The following is a 14,186-nucleotide window of genomic DNA, read 5'->3' as shown; positions in this document are numbered from 1 at the left end:
CAGTAGTAATCTTTATAGAGAAAGGTTTATCAGACATGTATGCCTGAAAAAAAATCAATAGGAACAGGTTAATTGATACAAATTTACAGACAGGGGTCACTGTGTTCGTGACCGGGAGAATACTCCACTATACAAGTATAGACTTAAGCCCATCAAACAACCACATGATGGACTGTACTCACCAATTTGGGTATGGACCCTGGTGGTGCCTTGAAGGTCCCTTGCACTGGCATCCTCTGGGTCACATCTGTTCCGCCATCCAACTTCCTAGCTAAATATATGGCTGCGGTCTACAGCCACTGGCATTTCTGCAGGCTGGAAGTGCATCAATGGTGCCGCATGGGTCTACGGCCAAGAAGAAGGAGAGAGTCCCACCCATTCATCCAGCCACGCCCATGGGGGAGGAAGAGCCACTTGCCTAGGTGCACCACCGCTGCGCTCTACAAACCACCGTCCACCTCTGCTCAAGGAAGGCACATGCTCAGGGGAAAAGTAAGCCTGGCACAAAGGAGGAAGGGCAAACTCTGGGGAGAAATGTAGGAAGCAGTTGTCACAACTAGGGACACCACCAGGGGAGACCACCGAGCACCCAGCAATCCGCTCAAACAAAAACATTATGCTGCTTTTTCCTGGCGGTAGGAAACACAAACAGAACTGGGGGCCTAGGTTTTAAAGAGTCTGCTTGTGTTTCCTGTAGATGGAGGAGCCAATCATCTCTCGTACTTGTCCTTGAAGATCACTGGAGAAAAACAGGTCCGTTACAAGTAGGTATGACTAATTGAAGCAAGATTCCTTGATTTTTTTTTCCACTCAAAACAGCAGTGTCAAACTCAAATGAGTGGAGAGTGGACCAAATTTAGTAAAATGACAGAAAGATTGCAGTCACTGACAAATCAGTTTATAATTACCTTGCCAGGGTGATGGTTTTGTGTGTTTCTGCGAATTTCTATATTTTTAGAAAACCCTGTCAACTTGGTAGGGAGACTGACCATCTACGTGAGCTTTTGTCAAAAGCTGTGGGAATGAGTTACTTTGCACCTCAAATGAGATTATGAGCACAACAGACATACTGTAGATGGCCACGTTTTATCACTAGACAAAACTGTATTTCACAAAAAAAAAAAAAACTCAGTAGGAGATATTCCTTAGACAAGTGTAAATGCAAATAAACATTTTGACTCACCAATAGCAAAAAAGGTGCCTCTGTCAATGAGAGCAGCTTCTTTGGCTTCAAACAACAGAGAAGCAACTTGTTGACGGTGACTCAAGCTGGGGTCAGTCTGTGGCAATGAAAGGCACTTTAGTTGGTGGACTAAAGAAGTCATTGCTGGGGCCTGGTTTTTGCGCTAAAAGTAGAAAGGAAAGAAAATATGTATTATAACTCAATATTAGCCATAACATCCCATAAGTTTAATACCATAACATTACATTGCACAAGCTAATCGCTCATTACAGTGTGAAAGCACAGTAGAATGCATTGGAATCATAACTACCACATAAGCTTTTTTTCTTAAATGGACCAGTGTATCTAAATTTGATACCTTATGGTAGAGTTTTACTTAAATCTTTTTTTTTTTTTCTTCTTGAGATTCCAGTAGCTGATTGTATGCAAAGGCAGAGTCTTTGCAAGGGAGTTCACGTACAAAGGAAATTATAATGTACACTTATAACCCCATTCCAGCACTCCCTGCTGCAGAGTTCCCATGATAGACAGCACCCTCCTACCTACCAAGCTCCCAGTTCTACCAGGGACACACACACAGTATTCAGACCCCTTTCACTAGTTGCAATTTGGTATGTTGCAGCCTGATTCTACAGTTGTTTAAATTCTTTTTTTTCTCTCATTAAACTACACTCAGTACCCCATAATACCAAAAGCGAAAAAAAAAACAGAATTTTAGAAATGTTTGCAAATGTATGAAAAAGGAAAATTTGAAATATCACATTGGATTAAGTATTCAGACCCTTTGCGACAACACTTTTAATTTAGCTTAGTTGCCTCCCATTTCTCTTGATCGTACACCTTAATTGGAGTCCACCTGTGATGACATTGATTGGACATAAATTTGGAAAGGCGCACACCTCACAGCTGACAATGCATACTTTATCAGAGCAAAAGCCATGAGGTCAAAGGAACTGCCTGCAGAGCTCCGAGACAGGATTATTGCAAGGCACAGATCTGGGGAAGGCTACAAAAAAATTTCTGCTGCGCTGAAGGTTCCCAAGAACACAATGGGCTCCATAAATTGTCAAATGGAAGAAGTTTGGCACAACCAAGACTCTAAGAACTGGTAGCACGGCCAAACTAGGCAATCGGGGAAGAAAAGCTTTAGTAAGAGCAGGGGTGTGGAAATTTTGGAAAAAACTGCTTGTCCAAGGACTAAAGCAGGGGCCGAATCTAGTTGTCCCTCATGACAATCTACTTGTCCTGATACAAAAAAAATTCTTTTAACCAAAACCGTATTTAGCGGTGCTAAGAAGCGCTTCTCATTGGTCCGTGCTGTTAGGTGACTGCGTTGACCAACGAGTATTTGCAATTTGCGAGCGAAATTCAGACTACATGGAACAGGTACAGATAGTACAACCGTACTGGTGGACGGGAAGGACCGTTTCCTGAAAGGTAAGTATAGTGGGAGGAAGATTTGTGCGGGTAATTCCATTTTCCAAAATTACTTGGGAAAGTGAATTTACCCTTTAGGGTTGGTGCAGACTTTGGGATTCCCAGGACGTGCGATCGTGTGTGGTTGCATCGGCATGTATGGGGTTACATCTGCATGGCAATCGCTGAAAAAAAAGGTAGATGTACCTATTTTCACGACATGCACCGCGACGTGTTTTCAACCGTGATCGCCCGCAGCGGTATTGCAGTAGGAAAACGCGCAATCTGCCTGGCATGACTGGGGTGCCATTAGAAAATAATGGCACTGACAGCATGATCGGCGGTGGTGTGCGATTCCGTGACCACCCATCCATCCGCTCGGTTTCGTGCACAATGACCGTGCAGTCACAGATCGCACACCACTGCCGATCGCGCTGGCAGTGCCATTATTTTCTAATGGCACCCCAGTCATGCCAGGCAGATTCCCAGCCATTCACAATCAAGCCGGCCAAACAACATGGAGTCGGCTTCCCTGGCAGTCAGGAAGCCGGGTAGCATCTCATTACCCGCTGCCTGGCTTCCTGATTGCCAGGGAAGCCTGCTCCATGCCAACGGAAGCACCAATACTCAGTGAGTACTGAAAGCAAAATATTGGTACTCGATACCCAAAAACTGGTATTGATGCATCCCTAGTTTTAAACTTTTAAAACTATTTTTTTTTTTTATTAGGACAAGTAGATTTGACCCCCACGTTAGCCCTTGGACAAGTAGTTTTTTTTCAAAAATTTCCACACCCCTGATAAATTCAGACATTTCTAAAATGTTGTTTTTACTTTGTTATTATGGAGCACTGAGTGTAGATTAATGAGGGGAAAAAAAGAATTGAAACTGGGGGTCTGAATACTTTCTGAATGCACTGTACATCCATATAGGGATGCACGGATACCAGTTTTTTCCCAGACCAAGTACTTGTTCAAGTACTCGCACACTTTTGTTTATTGTCATGTGACAGTTTTTCTAAAACAATACAGACTAATGATTTCAGGACAGTGGTGGAGCACCAGAGCCAGCTCCCAGCTGCAACCCTGGTAGTTCCTCGTGAAAATGCCAAGTATCGGCACTGGTATCTGAACATTATATTATCATACATATATCAGTGGTGTGGAAATTTAAATTCCACCAAAAGAAAGCTCTGCCCCCAAAAAATGGTATAAAATTAATTTCAGTACAGCGTTGTATGACGGAATAAATGTCAAAGTACCGCAGCGCTAAATACTGAAAAATGGCCTGGACAGGAAGGGGGTGTAAACACCCCGATCAGCATGTGGTTTAAAGGGCCAGCCGGGAGCTTTACATTCAAGCGATCGGGCGTCTCTAGAGACGCCCGATCACTTGTAATAGCAGCAGCTGTCACTGGCGTTGCCGGTCCCGAGACCCGATGTGCCCAGTGCGGGGATCGGCAGATCAGAACAGGATCTCCCTCTGATCTCCTGTCCCCGAATGCAGGAAGTGATGTATATTACATCACATCCGCATTCTGCTGTCATTCCCAGCTACAGAAGCCAGAGAGAAGCTGGTAAAGCAGATCTCTGCTTCATCAGCTTCTCTTGGGCCCCCTGGTGACATTAGGGGTCTTGGAGACCCTTGACGGCGACTGTTAGTGGAGATCAAAAGGAGATCAGTACATGACCGCCTCTCCGGTCCCCAAATGCAGGAAGTGATGTATATTACATCACTTCCGCACTCAGTGTCACTCACCGGCAACAGATGCTGGTGAGAAGCTGCTGAAGCAGATCTCCGCTTTATCAGCTTCTCTAGGGGTCCCTAGGTGACATTGGAGACCCTTGATGTGTCCATAAAGAGAACCTGTCATGTATATTGGCTATCACATATGGGGTCTTCTTAGCCCCCCCCCATGTGATAGCAATAAAGTTAAGTGTAAAAAAAAAAAATTAAAAGCATAAAAAAAATTTGTGATTTTTTTTTTAAGTCCCCACATACAGACGCAAACATGCATCAGGTGCACCTACGTAAAACAAAAACAATTCCGCCTATTGTGCCGCACGTTACATATGGCCACGAACGTCGGAATGAGAGCAATCATTTTAGGGCCATTAATCACTGATGACACTAAATTGATGAGCGGTAAAAGTGTTTAAAGCGTCACCTATGGCAAATTTTCGGGGTGGGCGATTTTGCGGGAGCGCGCATTTTAAGGCTCGACATGTTTGGTGTCTATTTACCCGACGTGACACCATCTTTTATATTTTACCAAAAATATGGGTAAAAATAAAATGTTTAACATAACGTAGGGAAAACATTTTCTTTTCATTATATAGTAAAAAATAAAAACCGCATTGGTGATTATATACCTCCAAAAGAAAGCTCTATCTGCCCCTAAAAAATTTTAACATAAATTGCAAGGCTATAGTCCAGTCATGCTGATTGGTGAAATTTTTGACTGGTGAGACACCCTACATTTTTTCAAGTGTATATATATATATATATATGTTATGCACACAATAAAATGACAATTAGTTCATTCGTTCTTAGAGCACACAACCAACACAAAATGTGAACTATTATTATTCATTAAATACTAGTTGATAAGCCAAAATCCAGATTTGTCAAAATTCACATTGTGCCCAGACATAACAAACACTTCAAGATGTTACTTCCTTTTACTGGCGGCAGCTACATACTAGTTCACAATTCCGCTCTAATGAAATGTATATATCATACACTATACGATGAGTTGATATACCTTACAGAGGGTAAAGTTCCAGAGATCACTCGTGTTGGGATATTGCTCTCAGATATTCACACACCACATGGACTCATGGCTCCACCTCCTGACCCGGAACTAGCTCTAGTAACACACTTTTAGTTCCGCTTTACTCTATGGTCCCTACAATGATCGGCCATTTTATTGTGGCCAAACTTTTATATGTTGTGTTAGAAGCGGAACTTTTATTTTTGCATTATCATTTTTATCCTTTATGTGATTTGTGGTACATTTTACCATAATGTGATTTAAACTAGGATTTTTTTAACTAAAATGTAGCTCTTGGGTATATCAGAAATACTATAGGCTCAATGATGACATTGAGAATGCTTGACTGACTTGTTAAAAGAACCATTCAAAAGTCGTTGAGCATTTCAATGTTGAAATAGTTCTAACGTTGTAGAGCCGCCAGAGAACACTAGAGGCTCGGCCGGTAGAGACCAAGTAGGTGCGTGAGTGGTGAGGTTTTTTTTTAACATTCTGTTTTCTATTTTTATTTCACAAAATATTATTATCACAGAGAACCTTGCAAGCACTATATGGGATATTAACCTGTTGTTGACTGGTCCTTTATGCAGACATCAGAGGTCTGTTAAAGGCTAAGTTTGCCTTTAACCCTTTCACTGCAAAATACCACCAGCTGTAGAGGACTTCAAATCCCAGCAATAATAAATTATACAGCGCAATGCAGAATAACGCCAGCTACAGAGGACTACAAATTCCAGCAATAGTATAATGTACTATTGCTGCGCTTTGTTGTATTCCTCTATAGCTGCTGATATTCTGCATTGCGCCGCTTTATAATGTATTATATTGCATACCACTTTTTTTTTTTTTTTACTTCCACCGATCCAAGCTTGCTCCCATGATGGACTACAATCTAAATACAAACTAGTAGTCCATCACTGGAGCAATTTTTATTGAATCCGATGAACAGTTTTAATCGAACTTAATAATCAGCTAACTAATGGATTTTGAAAATAATCGTTAGCTGCAGCCCTATTGAGGACCCCTGCCCTATGTGATAGCATATTGGTTGTGACAGGTGCTCTTTAAGGTGATATTAGGCGAACCCTAGAGTCATTTTTCCACTTCAAAGAAGCTATTCAAACGCAGATCACAGTTGAATAGCTTCTCTAGCCTGGGAATGACAGCTGAGGAAATTATGCAATCAGCGTAGCTTCTTGCTCTATTCAGCGGGAAGAAGATCGGTGAACAGATGTTGATGGTCTCTCTCACCTCTACCTGCCGACACCCATGATGCCAGTCCCAGGCCTGCAGGAGGGGAAGCAGAGCCCAGGAAGCAAGGCAGGGGTGTCAGGCGGTAGGCACTCTTCACCGGCCCCTACAAGCAATCTGTCAGTAGCTTAACAGCCAGAATCACTTCCAGTGTAAAGCTAACAGTCGGCTTTACAAAGCTAAACAACTATAGCTGATGAAAGTCGGTCTATGGGGGCCCGCTGCCAGCGACATATGGCATACGTCGTTGGCAGCGAAAGGGTTAAAACCATGTGTCATGTTATACCCATATTCATGGTGAATTGATGGATTCTTCTCCCTGCAGGCTGCTGTTGGTTTTTGAAAATGGTGCGACTATGCGTGGCTATGCAGCTAGTCTGCAAAAAAAGCTTACACTGTCTCACAACTTGTGTTAAAAAACTTTTGCAAAATATGTGGAAGCCACACTGCCTTGTCAAGGTTCCGCTGTGTAGTATGGTCCTAACTATGTAAGCTTCCAGCTTAGGCCATATATAGCAATGGACATCGATCTGTGAATGGAGGAAATACAAGTCTCGTCTGCCACCACAGCAGTGGGACTTAAAGTGATATTAAAGTCAAAAGGATTTTTAACTATTTCAAATGCTGATTAAATCACAATGGATGCTGCTGCTTTTAAACATTTTGTTTCCTGCAGAGTTACCTGGGCTCCTGAGCACTGGTCCTGACTTCCTATTTTAGAGTGCCTCCTTTGTCAAGCAGAGTACAGTTACCCTTGTGGATGCTAGTAAGCGCTGTGTGTGTCTCCGCAAACACACAGTCACAGCTACTTCCCTCCCCACTGGCTCCCTCTTCTACCTTCCCCAAGCTAGTAGATGAACAATTGTGTCTGCTCTGTTGGAGTCTGCTCTATCCCTTGTTATCTTGTACTGGACAGAAAGTTTAGAGAAGCTTAGCTGAGAGACTTGGAAGCAGCTGTTGGGTTACACCCCATTCACACGTAGCGACATACCTTTTGCAGCGGATCCGCACGGCCGGGATAGCGCGACGTTCCAGCGACGATCCAGCGACGGTAGCGCGACCTTCTCCGTCGGGCTCCATAGAAAAAGGGCAAAATCGCGCAAAATCCGCCGAAAAAAGGGTCCGGTAGAAGCGACTTGCGACGCGCAACATGGAGTTAAGACAGCTCCATTGAATAGCATTGGCCGGCGACTTCTCGCGATATCGCATGGCAAAAATGCGCGATATCGCGGCGGAAATCGCGCGATAATTCGCTACATGTGAACGGGGCCTTATACTGCCACCTACAAAATCATTGGACATTGTCAAACAAAAAAAACTGTGGGCCAGCCTAGGATTAACCCCTCTTCTACCCAGCATGCCTAAGAGGGTTATTCACAAAGCTGCCAAAGGCAGCCGAGTGAATAACTCACCTGAAGTAAAGTGAGCCGAACGCTGTTCAGCTATTCACTTCAGGCTTGCACAACTGATTTCAGCCGTACATCGACTGAAATCAGCCGTACAGCGGCTAGCTTCGGCCGCACTTCGGTCAGCCGAACATGCTCTGCATGCTGAGCCGAAGTGCAGAAGGAGTTCGACTCAGCCGATCCAACATCAGGATCGGCTGACCCGAAGCTCTGCTAGGCTTCTCGCTGCCGTTCGCCCCTATTCTCATGAGTGAATAGCTGAATGCTGCTGAGCGGCATTCGGCTTGGCTATTCTGCTCGGTACCTCCGTGGTAACGAGCAGAATAGAAAAAAGTAGAACAAAATGTAAATAAATTACAAATACATTTAAAAAAATAAATAAAGATTAGTTTAAAAAAAAAAAGGAAAACAATTGGGCGGAGCTAGCAGTAACAGCTAGCTCCGCCCAGCTGTTTCCTATTGGCCGAGACCTGCTAGAGTCTTCTAGCAGGTCCCAGCCAATGAATAATAACTGGGTGCAGCTGGCCGTGACATCACGGCCTGCTCCGCCCAGTTGTCATTGTTTAATGACACTTCAGCGTCCCCAGGTAACCTGGGGGCGCTGATCTGTCATTGCAACTGGGAGGAGCCAGCCATGAGATCACGGCTGCTTCCGCCCAGCTGCTAGTTGCGAGGCGTTTGGCTGGCCGGCAGTTCGCTACGCCCCAGGTGTCATTTCGGCACAGTCCAGCCGGAGCATATGCCTTCGGCTCGACTAAGCCGGTTGGCTGTCTTCGGGAGCTATAGGGGCTATAGTGAAGAGCTCGTACAGCAGCCCTTTGGTTCACCTGAATCGAAAGGCCCAAGCGGCCGAAGGATCAGCCGGAGCTACGACTGATCCTTCGACTTCCTTTGTGAATAACCCTCTAATTTTTTTCACTAGTATCCTAGGAGAATGGTTGTCTTTTCTTATGTTCTGCTAAGAAAAGTCTAACCAATCTTTGCTACCCTTTTTTTTAATTATTATTTTTACATTGAATTTAAACAAGACATGCAAGGCTAGCTTAAAATGTGACTTTTGGGCTCTGGGTTCCCCTTATGGTGCTTTCCAGTCTTCAAGGACTGGTAAAAGCTGCAGATTACTTTCCCCCAGTCGTCTTCCAGGACAGCCTCAGAGAGAGAGCAGCTCCTCCTCCAGACAGGAACACGTCATCCCAATTTTAGATAAAGCTTGCCTCCAACATCATACCTTCAGTTATCGTGTTTCCTCGGTCTGGAGGAGATGCGTCATCTTGGAGCTCTCTCTCTCTGAGACTGTGGAAATGGCGAGTAATGCCCCCAGTACCTGTCCCATGGCTACCGCAACGGACGAGGTCCTGGCTCCTTTCTCCATCTCGGTGCCTGGTGAGGGTCTGTACGGGAGGTGATGCTTCTCCCCTGGTGCTGGCCGCAATGAACGGATCGTCCATGCGGCAGGTGCTTGTTCGTGTGGCGGGGGATGTCACTTCCACTAGGGGAAGCGTCACTTCTGGCATGCCCGAAGCTCAGGCTCCAAGCCTCGTTCTGGCGCGGGGGGAGAAAGAAGGGGCAATGGCAGCACTAAGGCTTCTTAAAGAGCATGTAATTCTCAGGAGTGCCTGTGGATACATGCAGCAGGAGAAGCAGGGATGGAAGCTTCCCAGTTGACTTCTCCAGTGGATGTCGCCACTCCTAGTGCCGCTCTGGGTCAGGTAAGGCAGCGCTTGTTATGTGCCTCTCTCCTGCCTATGTGTTTTCTGCTCTTCTCACTGAAGACTCTCTGGTGTAGGTCTTTGTTGTGGTCTCACGGGTGGACTCTGGTTCTAGAGGTGTTGGGCTTGGACTATGGAAAAGAGCCTAAGTAAATGTTTTTCTTTTTTAGGTTAAAGCTATGGAAAGAGTTAAAAGTGTGCCTAGGAAGAAATGTGCTGTTTGTGGGACAACATTTTATGTTTCTGCTACCAAACCATTGTGTCAAACCTGTATTGATGGATTATTTAAGGAAGAGTCGGCAGCAGCTTGTAGTGGTCTTTTGACCTCTGTTAAGGAAGTAAGAGCTGGCGTCCACGTTTCTGTCATTTAGATCTGATTGAAGATTTAAAGAAGCCAGAGTCCACCCCTGTGCCCAAAATACCTATGTCTTTAACAGCAAGACAGAAATCACTTGATCCATCCGGCATGAGTTCAGTGATTCGGATTGACCATGTGTAGACAAGTCCTCAGGGGATGAAGATAGTGTTCAGCTTGAAGATGAGCCCACTTCCACGTCCAGATTTAAGTTATCTATTGAAGATGTAGATGATCTCCTAAAAACTTCTGATGAGGGATTGTATGTCATGTAACTACCCGCCTCGGGAACTAGAGGGGATGGAGCTGGTTGGGTCTGCCGCTCCAGGCCCAGCAGGCTCTGATTCTACAGGGAAACAGATTTATCCTGGAGGAGGAGAGAAAGGAAAATGGAACGAGCAGAAGCCATAAAATAATACTAAATTAATATGGGGAGTTCTGACTGGCAGCAAGCCCTAATTTTACACCTGTATTAATATCGCAGACACAGAGGGGCCGGTATGGGACTTATTCACAATAGCACTTGATCAATGTCTCTAAATACTACAGCATACTGTGCCATTGCTGCGGACTGTCCACACCAGGACCGCAATGTACAGCACTGTGCTATACTGTATGTCATAGCTATATAAATGTATAATAATAGTGGGGGACATTAGAGTGTAAGCTCCTCTGGTACAGAGACTGATGTGACTGGCTCAGTGTTCTCTGTACAACACTGCTGTATATGTCAGAGTTATATAAATGTATATGTGTGTGACTGTGGGGGGACAGTATAGTGTAAATTTTACTTTATTTAAAATATCTTGCAAACTCATACAAGATACAATACTTAATTAAAACTCTGTAGAATAAAATACATACTATTGCATAAATGTAATAATAAAAACAAAAATTCGCTTTCATCAGCAAAATTAACAAAACAAAATACAGCAGAAAACTACTAGCACAAATATAAAACCCAAAACTGTATGTACAACTATATGTTTAGACTAAGAAACATTACTCTTCAGCTATGCATGCAGCCTTTTTTTTTTTTTAAACATTACCATGAAAATCTAGGGAAAGTGAAAAGACATAAAAAAAGCCGCACACCCCAGGATCAACAAGTGGCAACTACAGAGGCCTGATATTCCTCCACGCATTTATCCAGGCCTCCCGCTGCCACCTGTTATTCTCAAGACCCCAAATCTTCCCGAACTCACCCAGAATGTTGTGCACTGCCATCGCAACAGGGAGGACTTTCTGCCGCAGGGAGATCTGAGACCGTCTATTCCACGTGAAGTAACAGACCACTATGCTAACTAGAAATAAAGTGTCAAAATCCTGGCCAGTCTGCAATGTCCCATACACCCACTCTGTATAAGACATGCCGGAAAGAAAGGGGATGCCCAGAGCCCTTTTGTAGACTTCTATATTGAAAGGGCACTAAAGCAAAAAGTGGTCCATAGTTTCCACTTCCTGTTCACACTCTGCTCTTGTACAACCGCGGAAATCCAGAGTACAGAACTTCAGATTCCCTTTCACATAGAGTCTGCCATGATCTCTAGGTGAAACATGATTAGAGCCCTAAACTTTAATGGGATTCTCCTCAGATTAATCAAACTTAATCCCTCCCTCAAACCTGGGCCTGGGCAATCCTTCAACGCCAGCTGCTCAGAAAAGGCAGAAGCCATAATACCCTTCTCAACGGACTTCCTTGGAAGGGACCTGATCTCCTCTGCCGTTGCCTGCATTTTCAGGCATGGGGCGACATAAGCCGGGAGCTCACCATGCTGGACCATAAAGCTTTTCACTTGCCTGCCACTCTCCCAGCTCCACAAAAAAGACCTGAAAACACTATATAAAGTTAAATCAGATCACTCTTCAATCTCCAGGGGGTACCATAAGATGCATGCATGGCGTCAGGTGACTTCACATGCCGATATAGGCGCAGCCATCTTGGTGTATACCTAAATATACACCAAGATGGCGGCGCCCAACACATGCGGTGTAATATGATGCCATGCGCCCTGCCTCTAGAACACGCCAATGGCTGAATCCAAAATAGCATAAAAATGTGTTTTGTTTGATGAAGCGAATCAAAACGTTTTTAGTTTTCATTAATTTCATGTGAAATTAATTTTTAGTCATTGCACATGTCTAATAATACATGTGTGTGGGGGCGGATAATTTTTCACTTTTTTAAAATATTTTTTTACATTTTTTATTGTTTTTATTATTTTTGATTTTTATTTGATTTTTTTTTTACTGTTGAGGGGGCTTCGGGGAATATTAGGGGTCTAAAAAGACCCCTGACATTTAACTTTTAAAATAGAAAAAGAAATTGAAGACAGAGACCTCAATTTATTTTTCTGCAGCCTAGGCACTCAATGAATGGAGAAGCACTCAGTACAGAGGCTTCCCATTCATTCAGACACTGATCATAGTAAAACATTTATTATCAAGCAGTTTATGAATGGGGAGGAGCCTCTATAGTGAGTGCTACTCCCCATTCATAAAATCATGAATGAAAAGGAAGTGATGTAAATCACATCCTGTTCATTTATAACTGGGGACATATAGTACTATGTGTCCCCAGTTATTTACAAACACTGGAGTGATCAGACGATCACTCCAGTGTTTGCTCTGCACAGAGGATTGGTAAATATCAATGTTATTTACCGATTCTCCGCTCGGCCACGCACAGAGCCTCTGTCATCTTACAACTGACAGGATGACAGCGGCGCTACTCTCTTCACCTCTCAGCCGTCCAGAAAGCTGCGGCTTCTCTTCTCCCTCCCGCCCGGTCATCCTGACAGCAAGCGGCGCTCCCTCCTGCGCCCCTCCGCCCCCTCCCCCCGCAGTTTCTCTTCGGGATCCGAGAACATCTCTGAAGGAGGGGGGCGCAGGAGGGAGCGATCTCATGTTGGATGGCCTAGCGGTGAGCAGTTGAGAAGCCGCAGGCTGTAGCCGCCCCCAAGGGCGAGCTGTGTCGGGCGGCCATGTTCCCAAGGCGCCCAAAGACCGGCCCTAGTTGGAACAGTTTTAAGTGCCGCTTTTAACAATTCCAATCTTGTTCCCAGTGATGCAAATCAATATGACTCTGTTCTATTCATGATGAATTTAGAGCCAATAGCTTGTTTTAATTCTCACAGCCTGTTGAATTTATTGAAGATGCCATTTAGTTTCAATTGTTCTCAACCTGGAAAAGGTGTTTGTACATATATTCTCCCTTTCTGTGTATCAATTTAGCATTTTTCATTTTGGACAAATCTGTGCTATCCAGCTCCCAGTTACTAAGGTTTAGTGAAGATAAGTGTGGTAGCATCTCCACCACACAACACAGGCTCTGTACAACATGTCCAATTGGAGTGAAGATATTTTCTGTGCTGAGATCGAAATGTCTCAGGTTCTTCAGGTTCTGTAGTGCTTCAACCAAAGAAATCCAGCCATTACTTCCAACATTATTGTATGAGAGGTCCAAAAAGGAAAGCTTCTTAAAATCTTCCCGAAAATGAGTTGCTATAAGGAAAGAATTTAGACATTAGCATTAATGTTGAAACAGAGTTTTTACATACATACCTGAATGAGAAAACTATACAGCACATCATTAACATGTGCTCTGTTGACTTGCTAATGCAGAAGCAAGTAGATTGAGAGACCCTCTGCACTCCTCACAGCAGTCCTGGCCAGATATGAAAAAAGTGGTGCTTTTTTTAGCAAACCATCTAGATAGAATGCCTTAGACTTTTCACAGTAATGTGCCAGTGAGTGACAAACCCATTCTTTCTTAGCTTGCATTCACTTGCATGTCTCTGAAGGTAGGTTTACTTTAATAATAAAATAATAACAATAACCAATAAATATTAAATATTAATATATATATTTGTAGTTAGAGCCCTACTGAAAGGAACTGAAACCAGGATCATCCAGGAAAGTTAAAGACAACCTGTGGTGTGCCATGGTCAGAATGCCTAAATGAGGGCATACCCAACTAGAGAGTAAGTGAAAGAGAGGGGAAAGGTAGGGAGGGACACCAAAAACAACAAGCAGTCAGGTACGAGAAGGATAGGGGGAAGGTAAAATAGCTTGGATTTGTGGGAGGAGGCCT

At 43.9% G+C, this 14,186-nt stretch overlaps 1 protein-coding gene across 1 annotated transcript in view; it reads right to left on the bottom strand.

Annotated features, from left to right (window-relative positions):
- HEATR1 (HEAT repeat containing 1) overlaps positions 1-1,338 on the bottom strand; it is a 205,382-nt gene extending 204,044 nt beyond the window's left edge. Inside the window, 1 exon segment of the mRNA XM_018563295.1 lies at positions 1,184-1,338. Within this exon segment, the coding sequence (XP_018418797.1) occupies positions 1,184-1,325 (142 nt within the window). The 5' untranslated portion in view covers positions 1,326-1,338.
- Positions 1,339-14,186: the final 12,848 nt, after the last annotated feature.

Source organism: Nanorana parkeri, unplaced genomic scaffold (assembly GCF_000935625.1).
Source record: "Nanorana parkeri isolate BGI_ZX_2015 unplaced genomic scaffold, ASM93562v1 scaffold650, whole genome shotgun sequence".
Lineage (NCBI taxonomy): Eukaryota > Metazoa > Chordata > Amphibia > Anura > Dicroglossidae > Nanorana > Nanorana parkeri.
The sequence above is the reverse complement of the archived record's forward strand: the minus strand, read 5'-3'. Positions and strand labels throughout refer to the sequence as shown.